The sequence below is a fragment of the Aspergillus lucknowensis genome (genome assembly GCF_044049455.1).
Source record: "Aspergillus lucknowensis strain CBS 449.75 chromosome Unknown BJX67scaffold_30, whole genome shotgun sequence".
NCBI classification, from domain to species: domain Eukaryota; kingdom Fungi; phylum Ascomycota; class Eurotiomycetes; order Eurotiales; family Aspergillaceae; genus Aspergillus; species Aspergillus lucknowensis.
In genome coordinates, this window is record NW_027263574.1 from 304,293 (window position 1) to 322,763 (window position 18,471).

General features: G+C 51.0%; 9 protein-coding genes across 9 annotated transcripts; 6 read left to right on the forward strand and 3 right to left on the reverse strand.

Moving 5' to 3' along the window:
* Positions 1–19: 19 nt before the first annotated feature.
* she9 (putative mitochondrion biogenesis protein (She9)) lies at positions 20–1,914 on the reverse strand. The gene is made up of 2 exons (XM_071029535.1): positions 1,308–1,914; positions 20–1,251 (listed from the first exon to the last, which is right to left on the reverse strand). The coding sequence occupies exons 1-2, from the start codon at positions 1,858–1,860 to the stop codon at positions 401–403; spliced, it is 1,404 nt and encodes a 467-aa protein (XP_070884687.1). The 5' UTR covers positions 1,861–1,914; the 3' UTR covers positions 20–400.
* Position 1,915: 1 nt separating this feature from the next.
* On the reverse strand, positions 1,916–2,988 carry BJX67DRAFT_357908 (putative stress response RCI peptide; the record flags this gene model as incomplete). Its single annotated transcript, XM_071029536.1, has 2 exons — positions 2,833–2,988; positions 1,916–2,771 (listed from the first exon to the last, which is right to left on the reverse strand). Coding segments are annotated over exons 1-2 (467 nt in total), but the record flags the coding sequence as incomplete, so codon positions are not given.
* Positions 2,989–4,671: 1,683 nt separating this feature from the next.
* On the forward strand, positions 4,672–5,925 carry BJX67DRAFT_174139 (uncharacterized protein). The gene has a single exon (XM_071025114.1). It carries the CDS (start codon positions 4,798–4,800, stop codon positions 5,467–5,469), a length of 672 nt encoding a protein of 223 aa, XP_070884689.1. The 5' UTR covers positions 4,672–4,797; the 3' UTR covers positions 5,470–5,925.
* A 115-nt stretch (positions 5,926–6,040) lies between these two features.
* BJX67DRAFT_173157 (SH3 domain protein) lies at positions 6,041–8,212 on the forward strand. Its single transcript, XM_071025109.1, has 4 exons — positions 6,041–6,370; positions 6,423–6,506; positions 6,565–6,727; positions 6,781–8,212. Exons 1-4 carry the CDS (start codon positions 6,276–6,278, stop codon positions 8,002–8,004), a joined length of 1,566 nt encoding a protein of 521 aa, XP_070884690.1. The 5' UTR covers positions 6,041–6,275; the 3' UTR covers positions 8,005–8,212.
* Positions 8,213–8,913: 701 nt separating this feature from the next.
* BJX67DRAFT_357927 (actin-binding ADF family protein) lies at positions 8,914–10,614 on the forward strand. Its single transcript, XM_071029537.1, has 6 exons — positions 8,914–9,052; positions 9,153–9,200; positions 9,269–9,279; positions 9,376–9,636; positions 9,703–9,751; positions 9,811–10,614. The coding sequence occupies exons 2-6, from the start codon at positions 9,195–9,197 to the stop codon at positions 9,946–9,948; spliced, it is 465 nt and encodes a 154-aa protein (XP_070884691.1). The 5' UTR covers positions 8,914–9,052; positions 9,153–9,194; the 3' UTR covers positions 9,949–10,614.
* On the forward strand, positions 9,615–10,614 carry BJX67DRAFT_357928 (uncharacterized protein). Its single transcript, XM_071029538.1, has 2 exons — positions 9,615–9,751; positions 9,811–10,614. The coding sequence occupies exon 2, from the start codon at positions 10,046–10,048 to the stop codon at positions 10,316–10,318; it is 273 nt and encodes a 90-aa protein (XP_070884692.1). The 5' UTR covers positions 9,615–9,751; positions 9,811–10,045; the 3' UTR covers positions 10,319–10,614.
* Positions 10,615–11,841, forward strand: BJX67DRAFT_357930 (cytochrome c oxidase subunit IV family protein). Its single transcript, XM_071029539.1, has 4 exons — positions 10,615–10,653; positions 10,712–11,078; positions 11,161–11,354; positions 11,457–11,841. Exons 2-4 carry the CDS (start codon positions 10,769–10,771, stop codon positions 11,544–11,546), a joined length of 594 nt encoding a protein of 197 aa, XP_070884693.1. The 5' UTR covers positions 10,615–10,653; positions 10,712–10,768; the 3' UTR covers positions 11,547–11,841.
* A 668-nt stretch (positions 11,842–12,509) lies between these two features.
* BJX67DRAFT_173180 (F1F0 ATP synthase subunit beta) lies at positions 12,510–15,217 on the forward strand. The gene is made up of 7 exons (XM_071025110.1): positions 12,510–12,668; positions 12,748–12,917; positions 13,057–13,142; positions 13,205–13,247; positions 13,353–13,669; positions 13,732–14,581; positions 14,638–15,217. The coding sequence occupies exons 1-7, from the start codon at positions 12,658–12,660 to the stop codon at positions 14,718–14,720; spliced, it is 1,560 nt and encodes a 519-aa protein (XP_070884694.1). The 5' UTR covers positions 12,510–12,657; the 3' UTR covers positions 14,721–15,217.
* BJX67DRAFT_174109 (1,4-alpha-glucan branching enzyme GLC3) lies at positions 15,145–18,151 on the reverse strand. The gene is made up of 8 exons (XM_071025113.1): positions 17,891–18,151; positions 17,714–17,838; positions 17,521–17,620; positions 17,353–17,465; positions 16,596–17,287; positions 16,207–16,542; positions 15,512–16,142; positions 15,145–15,430 (listed from the first exon to the last, which is right to left on the reverse strand). The coding sequence occupies exons 1-8, from the start codon at positions 17,931–17,933 to the stop codon at positions 15,407–15,409; spliced, it is 2,064 nt and encodes a 687-aa protein (XP_070884695.1). The 5' UTR covers positions 17,934–18,151; the 3' UTR covers positions 15,145–15,406.
* Positions 18,152–18,471: the final 320 nt, after the last annotated feature.

Consider the following 18,471-nt stretch of genomic DNA (forward strand, 5'->3'; position numbering starts at 1 on the left):
GACAGAAATGTATTTCCCATCCACTATTAGCTCCTGGCGTACTGGGGAACTGAGAACTAGCATCGGGCATTATAACGATAAGCGTGGTAGTGTGTACTAATATACGACTGATACTAAGGAATCGCGTATGTGCGAGCCTGAGGCAGCTGGTGCCAATTTCCGTAGCTTAGCCCCGTCCTTATCACTAACCATGTGTTCATCTGGTGGACAAGTCTCAGTGTTCCCGGCGTCTAGAGACCGCCCCGGCATGCCCAGAGCACAGTTAGGTATCCCGAGCCTGAAGTGAGCCATGTACTGATGAAGTACATTGTAGATCTATTGATATATCTCTAGAAAAGGAAGTAAAAAAATCTAAAGTCCAAAGATAATAATACAGATATCATATGTGCCTAGATTCGGCTTACCGTGGACGAATCAAGGCAATGACTAACCCCATCACTGCGGCACCGGCTGCGGCACTGGTGACAGCGACTGCAGAAAGATCACGCTGGGTAATTACGACGGAGCGCTCGCTGAAAAGATCATGTATATACTGGTGCCACGATTCGACTGTTGTTGGAGAAGGCGGAAAGTGTAGTGGAGGGGGTTTGTAAGATTCCAAAGCATCGTTCGCCGTAGTTTTGGTGGCGTGTTCTTTGGTGGCAGCCGCTGGGGCCTCTGAGTTGACAGTCGCCCTGGGTGTTCCTCCCGATGTGATACCGTCCGTAGACGTAGCGTCGGGAACAGAAGCAGAGGCTCCCGAGCTGGTAGCGAGTTCATGGACGGGGGACAGTGGTTGGGTCTGGGCAAGGGTCTTCTCCTTCTCAATAGCTTCCAGGACTTTCTCCTCAAACCCCTTAACAAGTCTCTTCCGGCGCCATGGCTCAACGGCTATTTGGAAAATCAGGAAGAGGAGAACATTTACTCCCATCAGACCCCAGGTTCCCCAAGTACTCATTCGGCGAATCTTGTCCGACCAGACTTGCTCCTCGTGATAACGGGATAATATATTTTTCGTCAGCTGGGCAGCAGCCTCTTCCGCCTCGCGTTCAGCCGCCGATAGGGCCTCTTGTGTTTCGTTCTCGGAAACCTCGTTTGCGTGATCATTGCGATATAGATGGGTAAATCGTTCGAGGTCTGTTGGTGACCAGGCATGCTTGCGCTGTAGCAATTCGTTCACTTCACGTTGCGAAGTCGAGCGACGGTTGATGGCGGCCGCGTAGGCATCTTTCGCTGATCGGACGCGAATGCGGGCGGCCCGGAGTCGTTCCTCTAGCACGAGCGTTGTTAGTAGGAGGTCGGGAACGAGCAGGAGTATTATGGCGAACCTTGTTCGTATATACTCCGTTTGAGAGCCTCAATTGACGAGTATCCAGTCAGGTCATTCAATCGCTGGCCTGCCACGAACACATTCGACTGTAAATTATCCATCATTGTCGTGAATTGCTTCGAAAGCTGCGACCGTCGGTTCTCTATGTAAGACGGAAGTCCACCGGTGTCTGTTTGGCCGGCGCCAGACTTCTCCTTCTCCTTCGCTTCTTGCGGGTGTACAATGTCCGCCGCTTGCTGAAGTTCGTGGACCCCCGCATCTGTCTCTGCATTCCAGGCACCCTCCGGTGTAGGTAAAGGGCTTTCTCCACCTCTCGCTTTAGCATCGAGCTTTTCATCTGTCGACTTTTTCGCCTCGTCTAAGAAGAAGGCCGGCTGCGATCGGAATTGGCATCGTAGGCAGACTGAGAAATTTCGCGGTCCAAATCTGGAGGAGCGAGGAGCTCCGGGGGTTCGAATTGAAGAAACGGGCGACCGTAGCGGGCGGGATGTCCTGGGTATATTAAGGCTCGAACGTAAAGATTGTCTAAGTAGCAAGGGCATCGACTGCATGCTGGCTGCGAGAGGTCACGGAGACCGTCCGGTATGTTGTTTGACAGTGAACGGGTAGGTTCCAAAGTTGGTGGAGAACGTCGCGGGAGTCTTCGGGTGCAGAACATGTGAGGGTCTCGGGCCGCACCCAATTCAATTGGACGCCTTGCCTTTCTCCTCAACGAATTCAGATTTATAGATCTATATAAATATACATATTAAAATATAATAGTCCCGTCGTTCGTATAGATGTAACGGGGGGGCGCACTCATACAGAATCGCAAGATATACCTGGGGTGCTGGTCATACAAAGAAAACCGTCGGAGGCTCAAAGTGATTACAGAACAAGGAGGATTCGAGGGACACAATACAAATAGCAGTCGCATAAACAGCTCATGATACATCACAACGCTCATCAATAATAATTCGTTGAAGGGTCATAGGTTCGAGGGCGAGAAACAATATGGACGGTGGGAATGTCTAGGAGCGGGTGAGAGAGTATACAGACTGCCCCTTCTCTTAATCATGATCCTGTAGTTTGTGGTCTCCCTTTACAGCCTCGGCGTACGTGGGAGGCGGACGGGAGTCGTCATGTCCCTGGCTGCTGCTACCACCTGCACCTTGTTCAGGGTGAGACTTAGGCGTCGGTTGCCGAGGCTGTGAGAGGGAGTGCGAGGCTTGCTGGGGGGGTAAAGTGCCATATCCTCTTGGAGGTTGGTTCGGAGCGGGCTGGTGCGAGACATAGTAGTATGTTACGTGCCCGCCCTCAACATCTCCTCTCCGCACTGGCTCGTACGATGGGTCGTCGTAGTCCGGCTCCGGATATTTGAGGATGATGTACCAGGCATGAAGGAGGCCAGGGACATAGCCGAGGCAGCAGAGAGCGATATTTATGATAGAATCGGCCGTGCAAACACCTACTTTAACCCACACTAGAAGCAGAGGGTCAGTGAAAGATACGAAAACAGGAGGCCAGGGAGATGAGTGACTTACCCGAAACGGGCGGAAAGAAGACGGCGAGGATGGCAAGGAAGATGTCCGAGCCGCACATCGTTGCGATGGGATAGCAGTTATGGAAGAGAAATATCGCGCAGGATCCTGAATCTCCTGAGGGAGGTGTGCTCCAGCAGAGGGTTGATGAGACTTCCCACCTGTGATCATGACGCAGGCCCTTGGCGGATGCCTGCTGGTACAGCCTCGAGTCAGATGACGTTTACTCACGTGATTTGTTGAGGATGGTTGGTGGGAATGGAACCCCCGGGTTAGCGCCAAAATTAGGGCTCACCGGCCGATTGTGTGACGCATCAGTCACCAACACAAAAGCAAGACGGATGAAAGCCCACTTGAAGCTCATGTGGGAGAAAAAGCGGGTGCGACAGGAAAACTGGAGACAAGATGATTACTATAGTGCATGAGGGATGCCAGGCTGCGTCGAATATTGGTATCAAAACAAGGAGAACATGAAAATGAAGATCAGATCAGACAAAGGCAAGGGAGAAAGGACAAAAAAGTAGACATAGCATGTCCTGGTTTCGATCCAGGGACCTGGTGCTGTTAGAACGGTGCGATTTCGGACTGTCTTTGTGTTGACGTACCTCCGGGTTATGAGCCCGGCTGCAGCCAAGTTAGCAGATGATTTCTTATTATGGATGTCACGTGATGGACTTACCGCTCTCCCCCTGAGCTAACATGCTGGACTGGTTATTATAGTGGACATTGAAAGGGAACTACGTTGACGCGCCACGCATCTCGGCGAGAACACCATGCTAGTCTTATTTAGGTTAAAAACACCGGTGCTCCGGGGCCGTGCTCACCCCTAAATAGAAAGAATATCTACGGTATTAACAAAACAGAAAACAACCATTCAACCCTATCTACAAGAAATACAAACCCAAAAAAAACTCTTCCCCTGAGCTAACATGCTTGATGGGTTGCTGAAAGGGGACTTGAAAGTGGCCCTTGGTTCTGTTGTGGACTCTGACGACGATTCCGGCCTTGATGTGATTAGGTTTCCGATATGCCGGATCTGGTTAGCGGGGGGAAACTAGAAGTGGGTCTTGCCAAGTCCCACGCCGAATGAGGCAACCTTCCCGACCTCGTCTGGTCTTTTGAGTTTAGTTTCGCCCCTTTTAGTTGAGCGCTCTTCAGGAGAAGCACAATCTGTGCCCTTGTTCTACAAGTAAGGAATAAGAATGGCAGTCTCAGTTACTCCTCCGATGGATAATGTTCTTCTCTCTTGCTGTGGCGTGCGATGAAATTTAAGGTCACAAATGTGGTCACACGGTAGACGACAGCCGTGGAGGGGGTCAATAACTTAACCCCTGGAAATCTTCTGTCCATCGCTGCGCATATGGCGGTCGTGTGTCTTGGGCCACCTCGAAGGGGAGTATCAATACACCCAGACCGCTGGGTCCGCCTCTTTTTAAGGGTACCTGAGTGTACTCTGGAGTCAAGAGTATCGAACAAAAGGAGGGCGTGCATAGAGCACTCAATCCTCGACCTGCTGGGTCTGCGACGAAGCGATGTGGCTTCAGAGTTATCGGAGATGGCGGCATTTCAACCCCTCACATTACAATTACTACGCAGTCGGATTATTCTTATTGCTAAGGCAAGCTGGCGGATTCGTCTGGGCTGTGCGGCTGTGACGCGTATAGTCGTGGTCAAAGTCGATCATGCAGGTCATAACAAGGCCAAGATTCATATTTAGTGAAAAGAGGGTTACAAGAACAACAAGACCTCAAGTGTTCTAATGTCCATTACCTCTTTCAAATGATCGAAGGCTGGCGAATCGTCGTCATCCACCCGTAGACAAGCACCCGCAGGATATATATTCTCGTGGTTGACGGCTAATCTCAAGAGTGAAATCCTCGTTGTGCAGGAACCTAGCTTTATTCAGCTATTATTTGTGTCATCATCGCTGTTTTGAAAATAAAGAATCTGATTAAGCATCATTACTCGATGTGGACGCTGCCATTCATATTTCCAACAGAACATGAGGTTCTTTGGACTTCAGACCCAAAATTAAGATCGGCCCAATCGAAGCAGAGACCGAGGCCAGGAACGGCGCCCTCAGGGCTGACACAGAGCCATCCTGCAGAATCTGAAACGACGGCCTTGAGCGCTCGAAAGTCAACAAAACTCAACTTCCAAGAGGAAAATGGATTGGGGCCTTGCGGTGGCCCTTGCCAGGGCAGACAACCAAGGGAACCTTTCCGGGGAACAACACTTGCGGCTTCTGGGAGGGTTCCACAGATCGAAGCTCCCGTAAACAGACCGACATCCCTGCTGTCCTCCGGAGTCGGTGATCTCTATCCCACGTTCCCGGCCTCTCACGAGGACGCTTTGCTGCGATGTGTCAAAAGCCTTGTCGGTGATCTGCCACGTCAATTGATCAACGCCTGGACCAAGGGCCTCAAAAACAGATCACAATCTGTCGTATCTTTGTCAGCCGTGGCTTCCACTGTTGTCCCACCTCCCTCCTCGCTCAGTCGCATCGAAGTGTTTTGGGAGATCGCAGCGGAGCAGGGCTGCATCAACTGTGAGATCAACCAAATTATTAACCCCTGGCAAACTGCCGGAATAATAACGCTTCACTTCGTCTCAGTCGAACCTTACAGAGGCGTTGTGTAACTCTTTTTCTGGTGTTGGACTGCCTGAACAGCTTGGCTCCTCGCAAAGTGGAGGCTGGTTTAATTGGCAAAACCTCCAACCGAGCTCCCCCCTTTTGAAGTTTTCGGGCCAACCTTGCTGCGGTTGAGCACTCAGCTCTGCGATTCTCGGTTTCTTCAATTTGTTTCGTCGCGAAACGGTGCTGTACCTTGCTTTGAGCTTCTCAAGTACCGAATATCTGGGAACTCGACCCCAGGTTCCTGGATTCTTTGTCTGCACAGGCAAGCCCCATCAGGGAAATCACGCCTGCGAGGCGAGGCTCGGTTTGTGCAGAGCTGGGCCGATTCCTCTTTCATTATTGCAACTACTTCTTCCTGGGCCTAGTCGTCCCCCCGATCAGCCATCGTGTGTTTCCCTCTCCCTGCCCTCGTCCCTCTCCCCTTTGCCTCTCGCTGCTTGGTTCTCCTCCTGCAATTGTTCTGTGCGGAACCTGGTCACTCGTTTGCATTGTTCACTTCACTTCATCACCACTTTTGTGGCCGTTTCTCTTCTTCCTTTCCTCTCTTCTCACCCCTTATCTTCTTTTCCGAGACTCAGCTCTCTGCCGCTCCTTTACCGCCTCGACGCATTCATTGCTGGACTTTCGACTCTGTCACCGCGAGCCTGCAAGGCAAATGGGATTGATATAGACACGAGAAGAGCGGCACAACATGACAGGGCGGTGCTTTCGATTCGCCCTCTAGACTGACTACCGATTTGCGATTGATTCCACCCGCCCTGAATATCCAAGCAGCAAACATCTGGTTCGCGAGGAACATACGAACGCCATGTCCGGCACCTGCATCTCGCTGTCAGGCTCCACGCAATGTCCTGCCTTCAATATTTCTTCAATTTCCACCAACCCTAATCTCTTCACTGATTTGTGCGTCTATCTCACGCCAAAATATCAGACTTGCATTCGCTAATTGCTGTAGCCCTTTTCTGCAAAATGTTTCGAATCTGGCGGATTTCGACCGGGAACTTAGCAGATACGTCCTGGGGTCGTATGTTGAGAGAAAGTGAGTATACACCGACTCCTTCGTGAGGAAACACACTCATCTCTTCATCCGTTTCTAGATACGACGTATTCTTGGGTTGTCAGGGGGTCGACCTCTCTAACACTAGTGAATATTATGCTCGCTATACTACGAGTACCATCTGCAATGGATTGATCCAGAGTTCTGGGGGTGACTGCGACCTGTCGGACGAACAACTGCGGCCTCTCTGCGCTGAAGATTGCGTGCGTAGCCCGTTTGCTCTCCTCTTATATAATCTTCTGACGGCGTGCAATAGGCGTTGATGGCTTCTAGTGAGGAAGAGATCGTGGTCAACGACGAACTTTGCCCCCAAAGACGGAGCGATTATCTGAACCAAATCCGATCAGATTTCTCGGTGTGTACCGGACCAGAGGGCGCTCTCACCGCAACATGTATCTCGGCGGCGGACAATGAGCCGAACGAGTGTGGCTATCGATCTAATCTCATTGGGCTCTGCGGATACTGCGCTTCGAGCTCCCCCAATTCGACGGACTCTTGCTGTGTGAATGCAAATGCCTCGAGTCGATGCCAGGGTGTCGATATTCCAACTCCATCAACCTCGTTTGTCCCTATTTTTACATCAACGTCTGACCCCGCAGCGGGAGATGGTTCAGAAGATGGCTTATCGGGTGGGCAAATAGCTGGCATTGTTATCGGCTCCGTTGCTGGCTTTGCTCTTCTAGCTGCTTTGATAGCATTTGGCCTCATTTACTATTGCCGACGAAGACGCGAAGCGGGAGATGACAGCTCCTTGAACAAACCAAATCCGCAAAGGAAAGGTTCACCTTTGCAACAGCCAGGAACCCAACCAAATTTTGCTGGTGCTCCTGGACGTGTCGCTAGAATGTCCGCCTTACGAGAGATACCGAGTTCTTCTCCTGAGCGCTCTCGCAATTCTACAAATTTGTTTGGTGGTGCCAAATACAGCGATACTTCTGACTCTGAGGGATTCGCAAGCCCTGGGGCGATGTCCAAGAAAATTCCGCCCACCACTGGCAAGCGCCAGGGTTCCCTTTCGAGTGGCTCGGCCTTGGCAGGTGCAGGGAGTGATACGTCCCCTCGATCAGGTACTATCGGCCAATACTCGTCTCCAGAAGGCTTGACGAGTGGGCAGTCAGAGCAGCTATCCTCTTTCCAGGATTACTATTCACAGGATAACATTCATCCTGGTGACAAAGTTGCGGTCCTGTGGGCATACCAACCGCGGGCAGGCGATGAGTTTGGACTTGAACGTGGAGAAATGCTTAAGGTGATTGGTATCTGGGATGATGGTTGGGCAACGGGCGTTCGTGTCCCCGAGACTGCCGAAGAATATGATGCCAGGCATCGCGAACAGCGCGATAGTGGTGTCTCTAGTGGTTCACAGAGGACTTCTCCGGCTCCGAGTGGCGAGATCAAAGCCTTCCCCTTGGTTTGCGTTTGTCTTCCTCAACACTGGAGCAAGATCATTGAGGGTGGACAAGGTGACGAGAGTCCCTGAAAACCAGCAGATAAATGTGCATCTTTTCCTTGATTAGAGCATGTATCTTCTATGCCGGTCCACGCCTTCACGATAACGCCTCTTGTTCTTGTCGATGATTCGCGCAGCAATTTCCCCTCTTGCTTACTTTCGGGGCAGGGTCGATTACCCCTTTCTTGATCGCATGGCGCACACGACTTCCTTCTTCCCTATCAGGCGGCGGTGCCTGTGGGAGATGTTCGCGATACGTTTTCCAGAGAAGTATAGCCGGCGGGTGCTCCTTAGCGAGTGTCTACAATTACATTCAGCCTACCTTTCTTGCGCGTTTATACTTCCCTGGTTCGGCTTTCACAGTCCATCGAGATCCCGGATACGTCAGAGACGTGTTTCTTCCCTTAGCGCTTTACTTTATATACCCCTTTCTTACAGCGGCCAAAATGCTCTCCGTTGCTAGACATGCTCTTCTTGCTTTGAGTTTCTCTTGCTCTTACGACAGTACCAGATACCACACTTCATCTCAAGCACTCGGGTGTTTCCAAAGCGTACTGATCCGGAGAGTAAGAGCTTCTATTCGCAGATGTGCAGTGGAAATATTCCGCTTTGATCTTGTCCACCGGCATTATAATGGACTTTTAAGTACATATTGATGTATGTACGCATACTTACGTTTGTGACCTGCAATCAAAGAATTTTTACAATTTGGCCAGTCTGGCGTGCCCTGAAATCGAACACCCTCAGTAATTTGCTAGGCAGCCTCGACAAGAAACGATGAAGACTACAGGCCGCACGATTTCATCGAGTCAACATTCTCTTTGAGAGAAAAGATCAGGCGGGGACATTGTGGCTTTGCTTGGGTCTTACGACAGCGAAATCACGTGCGGCTAAGGGGCTCCCCCCACCACAGACGCAAGCACACCTAAACTCGGAAATGCCCCTCTATCTCCATCTAGGTTCCCACCACCCTCTCCTCTCTCACTCCCCTTCTCACCTTTAAAATCCCCAGATCCCACGAGCAAGTCATCAAGGCCGCTTGTCTTCTTGTACCTAGTTTCCCCCTCTGTCGTCTTTGGTGGGTGAACCTTGCCGAAGCGTTCTATTCGCATTCCTCCCCATCTAGATCTCACCGGACCAAGAGGCGAGCAACTTCCGCTGACGTCGTTTGCCTGCAGGTTACAGCGTGCCTAACAAAACCTCCGCCTTTGAAGGAAACAATGTCTGTATGTATTTCTCTTCCCACTTGCGGTCTCTGAGGTTTGTCGTAATCTAACGGTTTATTGTCATATAGCTCGCATCTGGGTATGTTGATTTGTGTCCCCCCTGTGGCATCGTTCGCATCCGAGATAATCCTCATTCGGCGTCTCGTATACGATACTGACTGGGCGCAATTGTTAGTGTCACCGTTCAGGATGCATGCATCACCGAATTCAATAAGTTCCGCATGACGGGCGGTACGAAGGGAGCCAAGCCCAAGTTCATTATCTTCAAGATCGCCGACAACAAGAAGGAGGTTGTGGTCGATGAGGTCTCGGAAGAGCAGGATTATGAGGTTTTCCGCTCCAAGCTTGAGAACGCAAAGGACGCGAAGGGTAACCCTGCTCCCCGCTACGCTGTCTACGATGTTGAGTATGAGCTGGGTGCTGGTGAGGGTTCGAGGTATGGAGATTCGTGGTCGCCCAACAAAAATGGAGGAAGCCTTACTTACCACCCGTTCAAATGCAGGAGCAAGATCGTCTTCATCTCTTGGGTGCCTAGTAATACCCCAACTCTCGTATGTCTGCCTTACACCGTCCTGACCACGGAGCAGTCTGCTGACATGGAGAAAAACAGTGGTCAATGATCTACGCCAGCACTCGGGAGGTTCTGAAGAACGCCCTCAATGTCCATAACTCCATCCACGCCGACGACAAGTCCGAGATTGAGTGGAAGGCTGTCCTCGCTGAGGCCAGCGGCGGTAAAGTTAAATAAACAAATGGCCTCGGCTGGGTCCGGGCTAAACGACTTTGTGGGCGCGGGTTCCTACGCTTAACCACCCTGGTTAGGCTTTCGCCTTTGCGGGGTGCCGATGACCTTTCTGCACGCATATAGTTCAATCTCAGATCGTTACGACTTGACTGCCGCAATAGTGACCGTATCTATTTTTCGCGACCATGGCAACTCCCTCGTGGGCGAGCTTTCCGGGAGGATGTATCTCGTCATTTTCTTCTTTCCCTTCTTCGTTAGCGTTCGCCTGTACAAGAAACTGCTGTCTGCGGTGAGGATGACTTCCGCAGCTCGGTGTAGAGTAGGACTCACAATATCACCAAAGAATCGCGAGGGCATTTTCCTTGATCGGTGACTCGAAGATGAGGAGCCACGTTGGTAGGTCGGGTGCTGGGAGAGGGAGGGTGGAAGTGCGATTCTTGTAACTCGCCATGTATAGAGCCCTGTATTGAAGCTACAATGAGTACTAGTATTAGAATCGAAGGATTAGAAGGTACGAGAGTCAGTGGAATAGAGTTGAGAGTCCGCTGGTGGGAAGGGTGACGTTCGGAACGGACAGGAAGGGGGATGGACGTGGTGGCAGCGGGCCAATCACAGCGGCCGCAAAGCCGACTAGCTCGCCATCTGAACTCGAACTTCCACACTCGCACGTCGCCTGTCTCTGCCATCGCGAGTTTCGATCAAGTTTCGGTTCGTTCCCCCTCACCAATCATTCTCGGTCCTGAGGAATTGACTCTCTCACCCCCAGGAGAGCGGTTTTCCATCATCAATTCATTTTTAGTTGCCCTTCGGCCCCTCGCACACGATGCTCTCCCGCTCCGTCGCCAGAGCTGCTGCTCGTGGCTCGGCCATGCCGATGCCTGCCATTCGCTCCTACCGCACTATTCCGGGCCCCATGGCTTGTGCCAATGCCCGCCCTCAGGCCCAGAAGAAGTCTATCACCCCCCAGCAGACCCGCGCTTCCTCCGAGCACGCTATTGCCAATCCTACACTCGCCGGTATCGAGAAGCGATGGGAGACCATGCCCCCTCAGGAGCAGGCCGACCTATGGATGCAACTGAGGGACCGCATGAAGGTCGACTGGCACCAGATGACTGTGCAGGAGAAGAAGGCCGGTATGTAAAACATTTTCCGCGCAATGCCTGTTATAGAGACTGTTTCAGAGTTTTGCTGACCGCGATACTTTCAATGAGATAGCCTACTGGATTGCTTTCGGTCCTCACGGGCCCCGTGCGACCCCTCCTAAGGGAGAAGGCTTTAAGATCTTTATCAAGGTCACACAGCTTACACTTGTGTCTATCGCCGTCTTCTATGCCATCCACCTGTTCGCTAAGCCGCAGCCCAAGACGATGAGCAAGGAATGGCAGGAGGCTTCCAATGAATACGCTCTGGTACGTTACCATGGACTACTTGACGTTGATTAATAATTTTCGCGTGCTTCTCCCTTTCGTGGCCAATTGACCAAACGCTGACGATTTTCGTTCCCACAACAGCGGGAGAAGATCAACCCTATCTACGGTATTAGCAGTGAGGGTTACGAGGGCCAGGGCTTCGTCCAGAGCCCGCCTGCTGAGAAGTCATAAATTGATGTACGGAACTTGGGAGAGTCGGGTACAGCGACTGGACATACTGGATAAGTCGCTATGGAGCCGAGCGTCTATCGCCCAATACTCTCTGGCAGTGCCGGTCTCGCGCCCCCTGCTGGTGGACACAGCCATTATCTGTGTCCCACTTGTTTTGTCAACACCAACCGAAAAACCTGTGTATCTCGTACTGTGCCATAATCAATGTATCTCCTTTGTAGCCATAGAACATTTTGTTGCCATACTTTCTAGGCTTGTCTAACTGGGTCTCAATAACAATGTTGCGCACACTACTTGGGTATAGATTCGGACTTTACTTCCTTGTCGATTGAGCGGGAAGGTTCGGTGTATCTGCGAGTTGAGCTTCTTGTAGAGGATATGGCTTAAATTTTCCTGTGCAGTCGCTCATGGCGCGATTGATATGCATATGTTTGGGTTTCGAGAACTATGTCTGTCACTAACGCTGGTGGCCTGGGAGACTGACAATGACAGGGCTGCTTCATATCGGAGAAAAACGAACTGTGAAAATTTTTGGTACTTCCGTTCTTCGCCGGAAGGGGTGAGATGAGGGGTGCTCGAAAGTAGACCCCAACATCATGACAAGAAGGATACGATTCTACTTGTATCTGCGCGTTTATATGCGATACTACTTATGAATTACCGCAGCTCAAGGCTTCTGGGGCCACTCACCACGTATTTATTCTTGTTCACCGGGCTGGAGCACCCGGGTGCCAAGACCTTGAACCTCCTCATTCTGAGTTCCCGTAACAACCGGACGGGCAAGCTCCGTCGACAAAGCCAATCCAGCAGCTAGCATTGTTCACGATGGGAGAGAGTTCATTTTGTCTGTACTTGAAATCTCAATAATAGCTTCAACTATGGAAAATTCAGGCTCCTGCCATTGCTATCCTGCCTTGTTTTCTTTTTTGCAGCTCGGTACGGAACATCACGGGACCCGTTCGGGAAAGGCCCCAGGCAGGCTAAGCCGGCCACATTCGTGTCCCAAGTTCCAACCTCACCTCAACTCTTCCCTTTCCTCCTCTCTTCCTCTCTCATCCTTTCCTCTCTTTGACCTCATCCTATACCCTTTTCGCTCTTCAACACCATAACCATGTTCAAGAGGTTTGTCCTACTAAAATTAATTTTTTATTTAGTATTTTTTTTGATTCGCGCGCTGACCCTTATTTTCCCTCGTTAACAGCGGTCTGGCCCGGACCTTCGGGAGGGCTGCCTTTGCTCGACCCTCCCTCGTCGGACGCCGCGCCCTCCAGTCTTCCAAGCTCAATGGCCTGCCTTCCCTCGCTAGGTTCGCCAGTACCGAAGCCGGCTCCGTTGGCAAGATTCACCAGGTCATTGGTGCCGTTGTCGACGGTGAGTACCTCGACACTCGCCAAATCCTCCCCGTTGGCGGCAGCGCGAAAATCTTTTCCTACCATCCATTCCATCGCAACATCCATCAACAACCACCCGCTACATGCGCCTAAACACGATATCTGACTTGGGATTACAGTGAAGTTCGAGGGAGAGAAGCTTCCCGCCATTCTCAACGCCATTGAGACCGACAACAACGGCCAGAAGCTGGTCCTCGAGGTTTCTGTATGTATACGGCACCCAGACCCGACCGATGACATCAAGTTCGCATGACTGACCGGTAACAGCAACACTTGGGTGAGAATGTTGTCCGTACTATTGCTATGGATGGTAAGTTGCTGCTGTATTGGGTTATGAGTGTGAACGATACGCGCTCTTTTCTCCGCCCTTTCTCCCTCCCATCGCGCCGAACAAGATGTTGATATTCTGCTTTAGGTACCGAGGGTCTCACCCGTGGTGCTGCCGCCCGTGACACCGGTGCCCCCATCACCATTCCCGTCGGCCCTGGCACTCTTGGCCGTATCGTCAATGTCACCGGTGACCCCATTGACGAGCGTGGCCCCATCAAGGCTACCAAGTACGCCCCTATCCACGCTGAGGCTCCTGTTTTCACCGAGCAGTCCACCAGCGCTGAGATTCTCGTAACTGGTATTAAGGTCGTCGATCTCCTTGCTCCCTACGCCCGTGGTGGTAAGATTGGTCTCTTCGGTGGTGCCGGTGTCGGAAAGACTGTGTTCATTCAGGAGTTGATTGTAAGTTTCAATACCGGACCAAGAGCTAATTGACACTATCTAACCAACTTTTTCTCGTTAAGAACAACATCGCCAAGGCTCACGGTGGTTACTCCGTCTTCACTGGTGTCGGTGAGCGTACTCGTGAGGGTAACGATCTGTACCACGAAATGCAGGAAACTGGTGTCATCAAACTCGATGGTGAATCCAAGGTGTCTCTTGTGTTCGGTCAGATGAACGAGCCCCCAGGTGCCCGTGCCCGTGTCGCCCTTACTGGTCTGACCATTGCCGAGTACTTCCGTGACGAGGAGGGTCAGGATGTGCTGCTCTTCATTGACAACATTTTCCGTTTCACCCAGGCTGGTTCGGAGGTGTCTGCCCTTCTTGGTCGTATCCCCTCCGCTGTCGGTTACCAGCCCACTCTTGCCGTTGACATGGGTGGTATGCAGGAACGTATTACGACCACCACTAAGGGGTCCATTACCTCCGTCCAGGCCGTCTACGTGCCCGCTGACGATCTGACTGACCCTGCCCCCGCCACCACCTTCGCTCATTTGGACGCCACCACTGTCCTGTCCCGTGGTATCTCTGAGTTGGGTATCTACCCTGCTGTCGATCCTCTGGACTCCAAGTCTCGTATGCTCGATCCTCGTATCGTCGGTGAGGAGCACTACAACACCGCTACTCGCGTCCAGCAGATGCTTCAGGAGTACAAGTCTCTCCAGGATATCATTGCCATTCTGGGTATGGACGAACTTTCTGAGGCTGACAAGCTTACTGTCGAGCGCGCTCGTAAGCTCGAGCGTTTCCTCAGTCAGCCTTTCACTGTCGCTCAGGTTTTCACTGGTATCGAGGGTAAGCTGGTTGACCTCAAGGACACCATCAACAGCTTCAAGGCTATCATGAACGGCGAGGGTGACGATCTTCCTGAGGGTGTGTTGCTCTACTTGTCTCACAATGATTTAGCGATGCTAACTTCCTCTTTTTAGCTGCCTTCTACATGGTTGGTGACTTTGCCTCCGCTCGTGCCAAGGGTGAGAAGATCTTGGCCGAACTCTCCAACAAGGCCTAGATGTAATATTGTTTCGAAGCGCCCTTTTCCTTTTTGTTAGATATGGACTTCCTTTTCTCAGTTTTCCATTTTCCGTCGATGTACAGTATTCGAATTGAGAAGAAGGAAGTTGAAAAGCCAGGCCCATCTCCTATACATTTCAAAGGGAAAGAGCACTTACACAACAACCACGGTCCTCAGCATTTTTTTGAAGTCCTGGATGAGAAGCGTCCAGGGCTTGTGTGACAATATACTGTGCTCATGTAAGTAAACCTAAATGACCACAACCCAGCCTTATACCCTCGGGCAGGGAACAACAATATGTACTCATTTTCTTTTGTTGGATTGGAAAACTTGGTTTAGATTCAGACTTTGCTCTCTATCTTCGTGTCTTGTAAAAGACTTCATGCCTCCCTCATATAAAACTCTCTCAGAGCGCACAGTGTGGGCTCCTTCCTAGAATATGTCTTCCCCGTCTGTAATCTATGCTAACCGTTACCTCAAGGGTATGAAAGAAATTGTAAGATTCTGAACAAACAGGCAATGGTTTCGAATTATGTTAAGAACATGTTCTGCAGGGGGAGACAATAACTATGACGTAGATGGCTCAGTACACTTGGCTGTCTTGACTGCCGTAGTATGTAAGTTAGTGAAACGATGGTGAATCGGAGACATATCAGTCAGTGGCTTCCTGTGCAATTGTACGATCACGATTCTTCTAATGCAAGAACCTATGACGACAAACGCAAGTTAGCACTGCGTCCTTGGGGAGGTAGAGCAGGAATTAATAAGGATAGGTAAGAGGTACTTACCAGTGCCGTCCTGGTGGGGAGATAAACCTGGAGGAAATTCTTCCTCCCATTCCATTCCATGTCACTCGTGAAGAACCTCGTCTCCTTCAGATTACGTCCCAGGCCACCGAACTCTTTATCGTCAGTATCGAGAACAATCCGGTACGTGCCAGCTGTCTCAATACCAACTCGATAATCTGCGAAGCTGTTGGTAGGATGGAAGTTGAAGATCCAGAGGAGACCGGCACGCTCAAAGACAAGAACCTTGTCGCCTTCGTGCTTGAGGCTGATGTATGCCTGGGGTGCGTGGAGCCAGCCATATTTATCTTCGGTTGTTTGCATGGCGCGGTCGAATTCGTTGAGGAATTTGTAGCGGAGAAGTTTGTCTTCTGTGAGGTTGAGCTGGCGGCGGGCATACCAGAAGGAGTTATTGTTGCCGGCGCGCGGGAAATCGAGCCATTCCGGGTGGCCGAATTCGTTGCCTTCGAAGTTGAGGTAACCTTCGCCGCCGAGGGCGTGGGTGACGAGGCGGATCATCTTGTGGAGAGCCATGCCGCGTTCGATGATTGGAGTGAATTCGGTGAGGACGGACATGTGCGTGTACATTTCTTTGTCGCAGAGCCACATCATGAGAGATTTATCGCCGACAAGGCTGCAGATGACATTAACATGCGCCCTTCGAATATCTTGGGGTAGGGGATCTGGCAATGACTTACGCTTGGTCGTGGCTTTCTGCGTACGCAATGGTCTTCTCGCCGTGACGTCTGTTTGTCAGGGTGAAGGCGAGGTTTCCGATGTCCCATTCATCATCCGATTTCTCCTTGAGTAGCTTAATGTACATATCTGGAATAGCCATAGCAAGACGGTAGTCGAATCCGACACCGCCGATACTGTGCGGCAAACATAGTGCTGGCATTCCCGAGACGTCTTCTGCTACCGTTATGCAGTCAGGATAGAGACGGTGAAGCATCTCGTTCGCCAAAGCCAAGTACATAACGCCGTCGTCGTCAACTGCCGGACCGAAGTATTCGTGGTATCCACCAGAGAAACCGCTGTGTATTCGGTTAGGATGATCCTGAATGTGTTAGGAATCAAGTTTACGTACGTCCCAATACCATGATGGGTATAGAGCATGCTGGTGACTCCGTCGAACCGGAAACCGTCAAAACCATATTCCTCCATCCAGAAGCGGAGATTGCTGAGAAGAAATCGTAAAACTTCATGGTTCCCGTAATTGAATAGTCGACTGTCCCATAGGTCATGCTGACCCTTAGCTCCAGAGTGGAAGTAGAGGTGGTCACTACCGTCGAACATGTTTAACCCGTCGTCAACATTCTTTGACGCGTGGCTGTGCACCACGTCAAGAAGTACTACCAAGCCCATGCTATGCGCTGTGTCAACGAGTTCCTTCAAATCCTCAGGGTTCCCGTAGCGGCTGCTGGCTGCGAAGAAGTTATTGACTTGGTAGCCGAAGCTGGCATAATACGCATGCTCCATAATAGCCATGAGCTGAATAGCGTTATATCCCAAGTACTTGATCCGGGGGAGCATATTAGCAGTGAACTCCTTGTACGTCGCGACCCTGGTATCCGGAGACGAAATGCCCACATGAGCCTCATAGATACGGAGACTTTTAGGTTTTCGGGGGCGAGTATGCTGGAATTGGTATTGGTCCGCTTTTGGAGGGTTCCAGAACACAGACTCATATATGGGAGAGACGTCCAAATCCTGCACAACGCGTTTTATCCACGCTGGAATCCGATATATTCGTTCGCCGCTGCGTGTAACCATAGTGATCTGCGAAGAGGTAAGATACGGCGCGAAGAAATAGATTGATGCTATGGCAGATCAAAAATATATACCTTCACTTTGCTATCATGCGGAATTATTGGGATACCATCATTCGCTGGAAGAGTGATCTCCCAGGTACCAAAGTCATTCTTGGACATGATGTGGGCCGTGATATCCCAATTGTCTGCCAATCTTAGTATTGCGCTAACTGGTGAATAAACCCTCCAGACCGGACGTACTGAAGTCCCCAACCAGCGCAGCCTCTACGGCGTTCGGAGCCCATTCTCTGTACGTGGTGTCGCCGTTCTCAGAGACGTTGAATCCGTATTTCTCGTAGCCCTATTGTGCTTGGAATATCCCGGTTAGCAGAATGAACGCTGAACTTCAATACAGGTGCGAATCTCCTAATCTGAAGAGCAAATCGGCAGTCACCTTGCTGAATTTATCTAATCCTCCCTCTGTCTCATCAACGGTCTTGATCCAGCTCTCGACATATTTGAATCTCCGCTGGATGGCATTCCGGAAAGGCTCCAGCCACGGATCGAGGTCGATGATGCCTACATATATTCAGCAAATTACCAAGCACGTAATTGGCCTCATTCAACTTACCAGTTCCGTCGGAGGGAGCTGAGGCGACGCTGGTGGAAGCCATCGGGGTTCCTGAGCAGCGACAAGCTGTCTCGAGCTCGCCGATCTCGGTTCAGACAACTTCAGGCGAAGAAGCACACTTCAAAGCAACTTGATAACTGAATTGGTTATTATTGAAGCGATAAGAAGAAAAAAAAAATATGAACCGTATGGGGGAGAAGAATGAGCTGAGAGCTCTGTTCCTGATGTCGAGGTGATGCGGGGGATGTCTGTCCCTCCTTTCTTGCAGGTGACATCACAGTATTCCTCTTATCGCCGCGCCCCAGCCTCCTTTCCGTCTCAACGATTTCTCAAGGAAATATAATCCTGGTCATTGACTGGGGTTGGTGTGACAATAATTGTCCGCGCTGCGAGGGGATTGGACGCTCTTACCCTGGCCTGTATTGTGGCGTTGAGGAATCACTCTAATTAACGCTTGTGGAATGGGTGAGGCTCCAAGACGTACGCGTCTTGGTCTCAACAGTAGCTGCATCAAGCTTGGATCAATTTTCTTGGGAAACTGACTCGACGCAGTGGTAAATAGGGCGACCGTTCGTTAATTT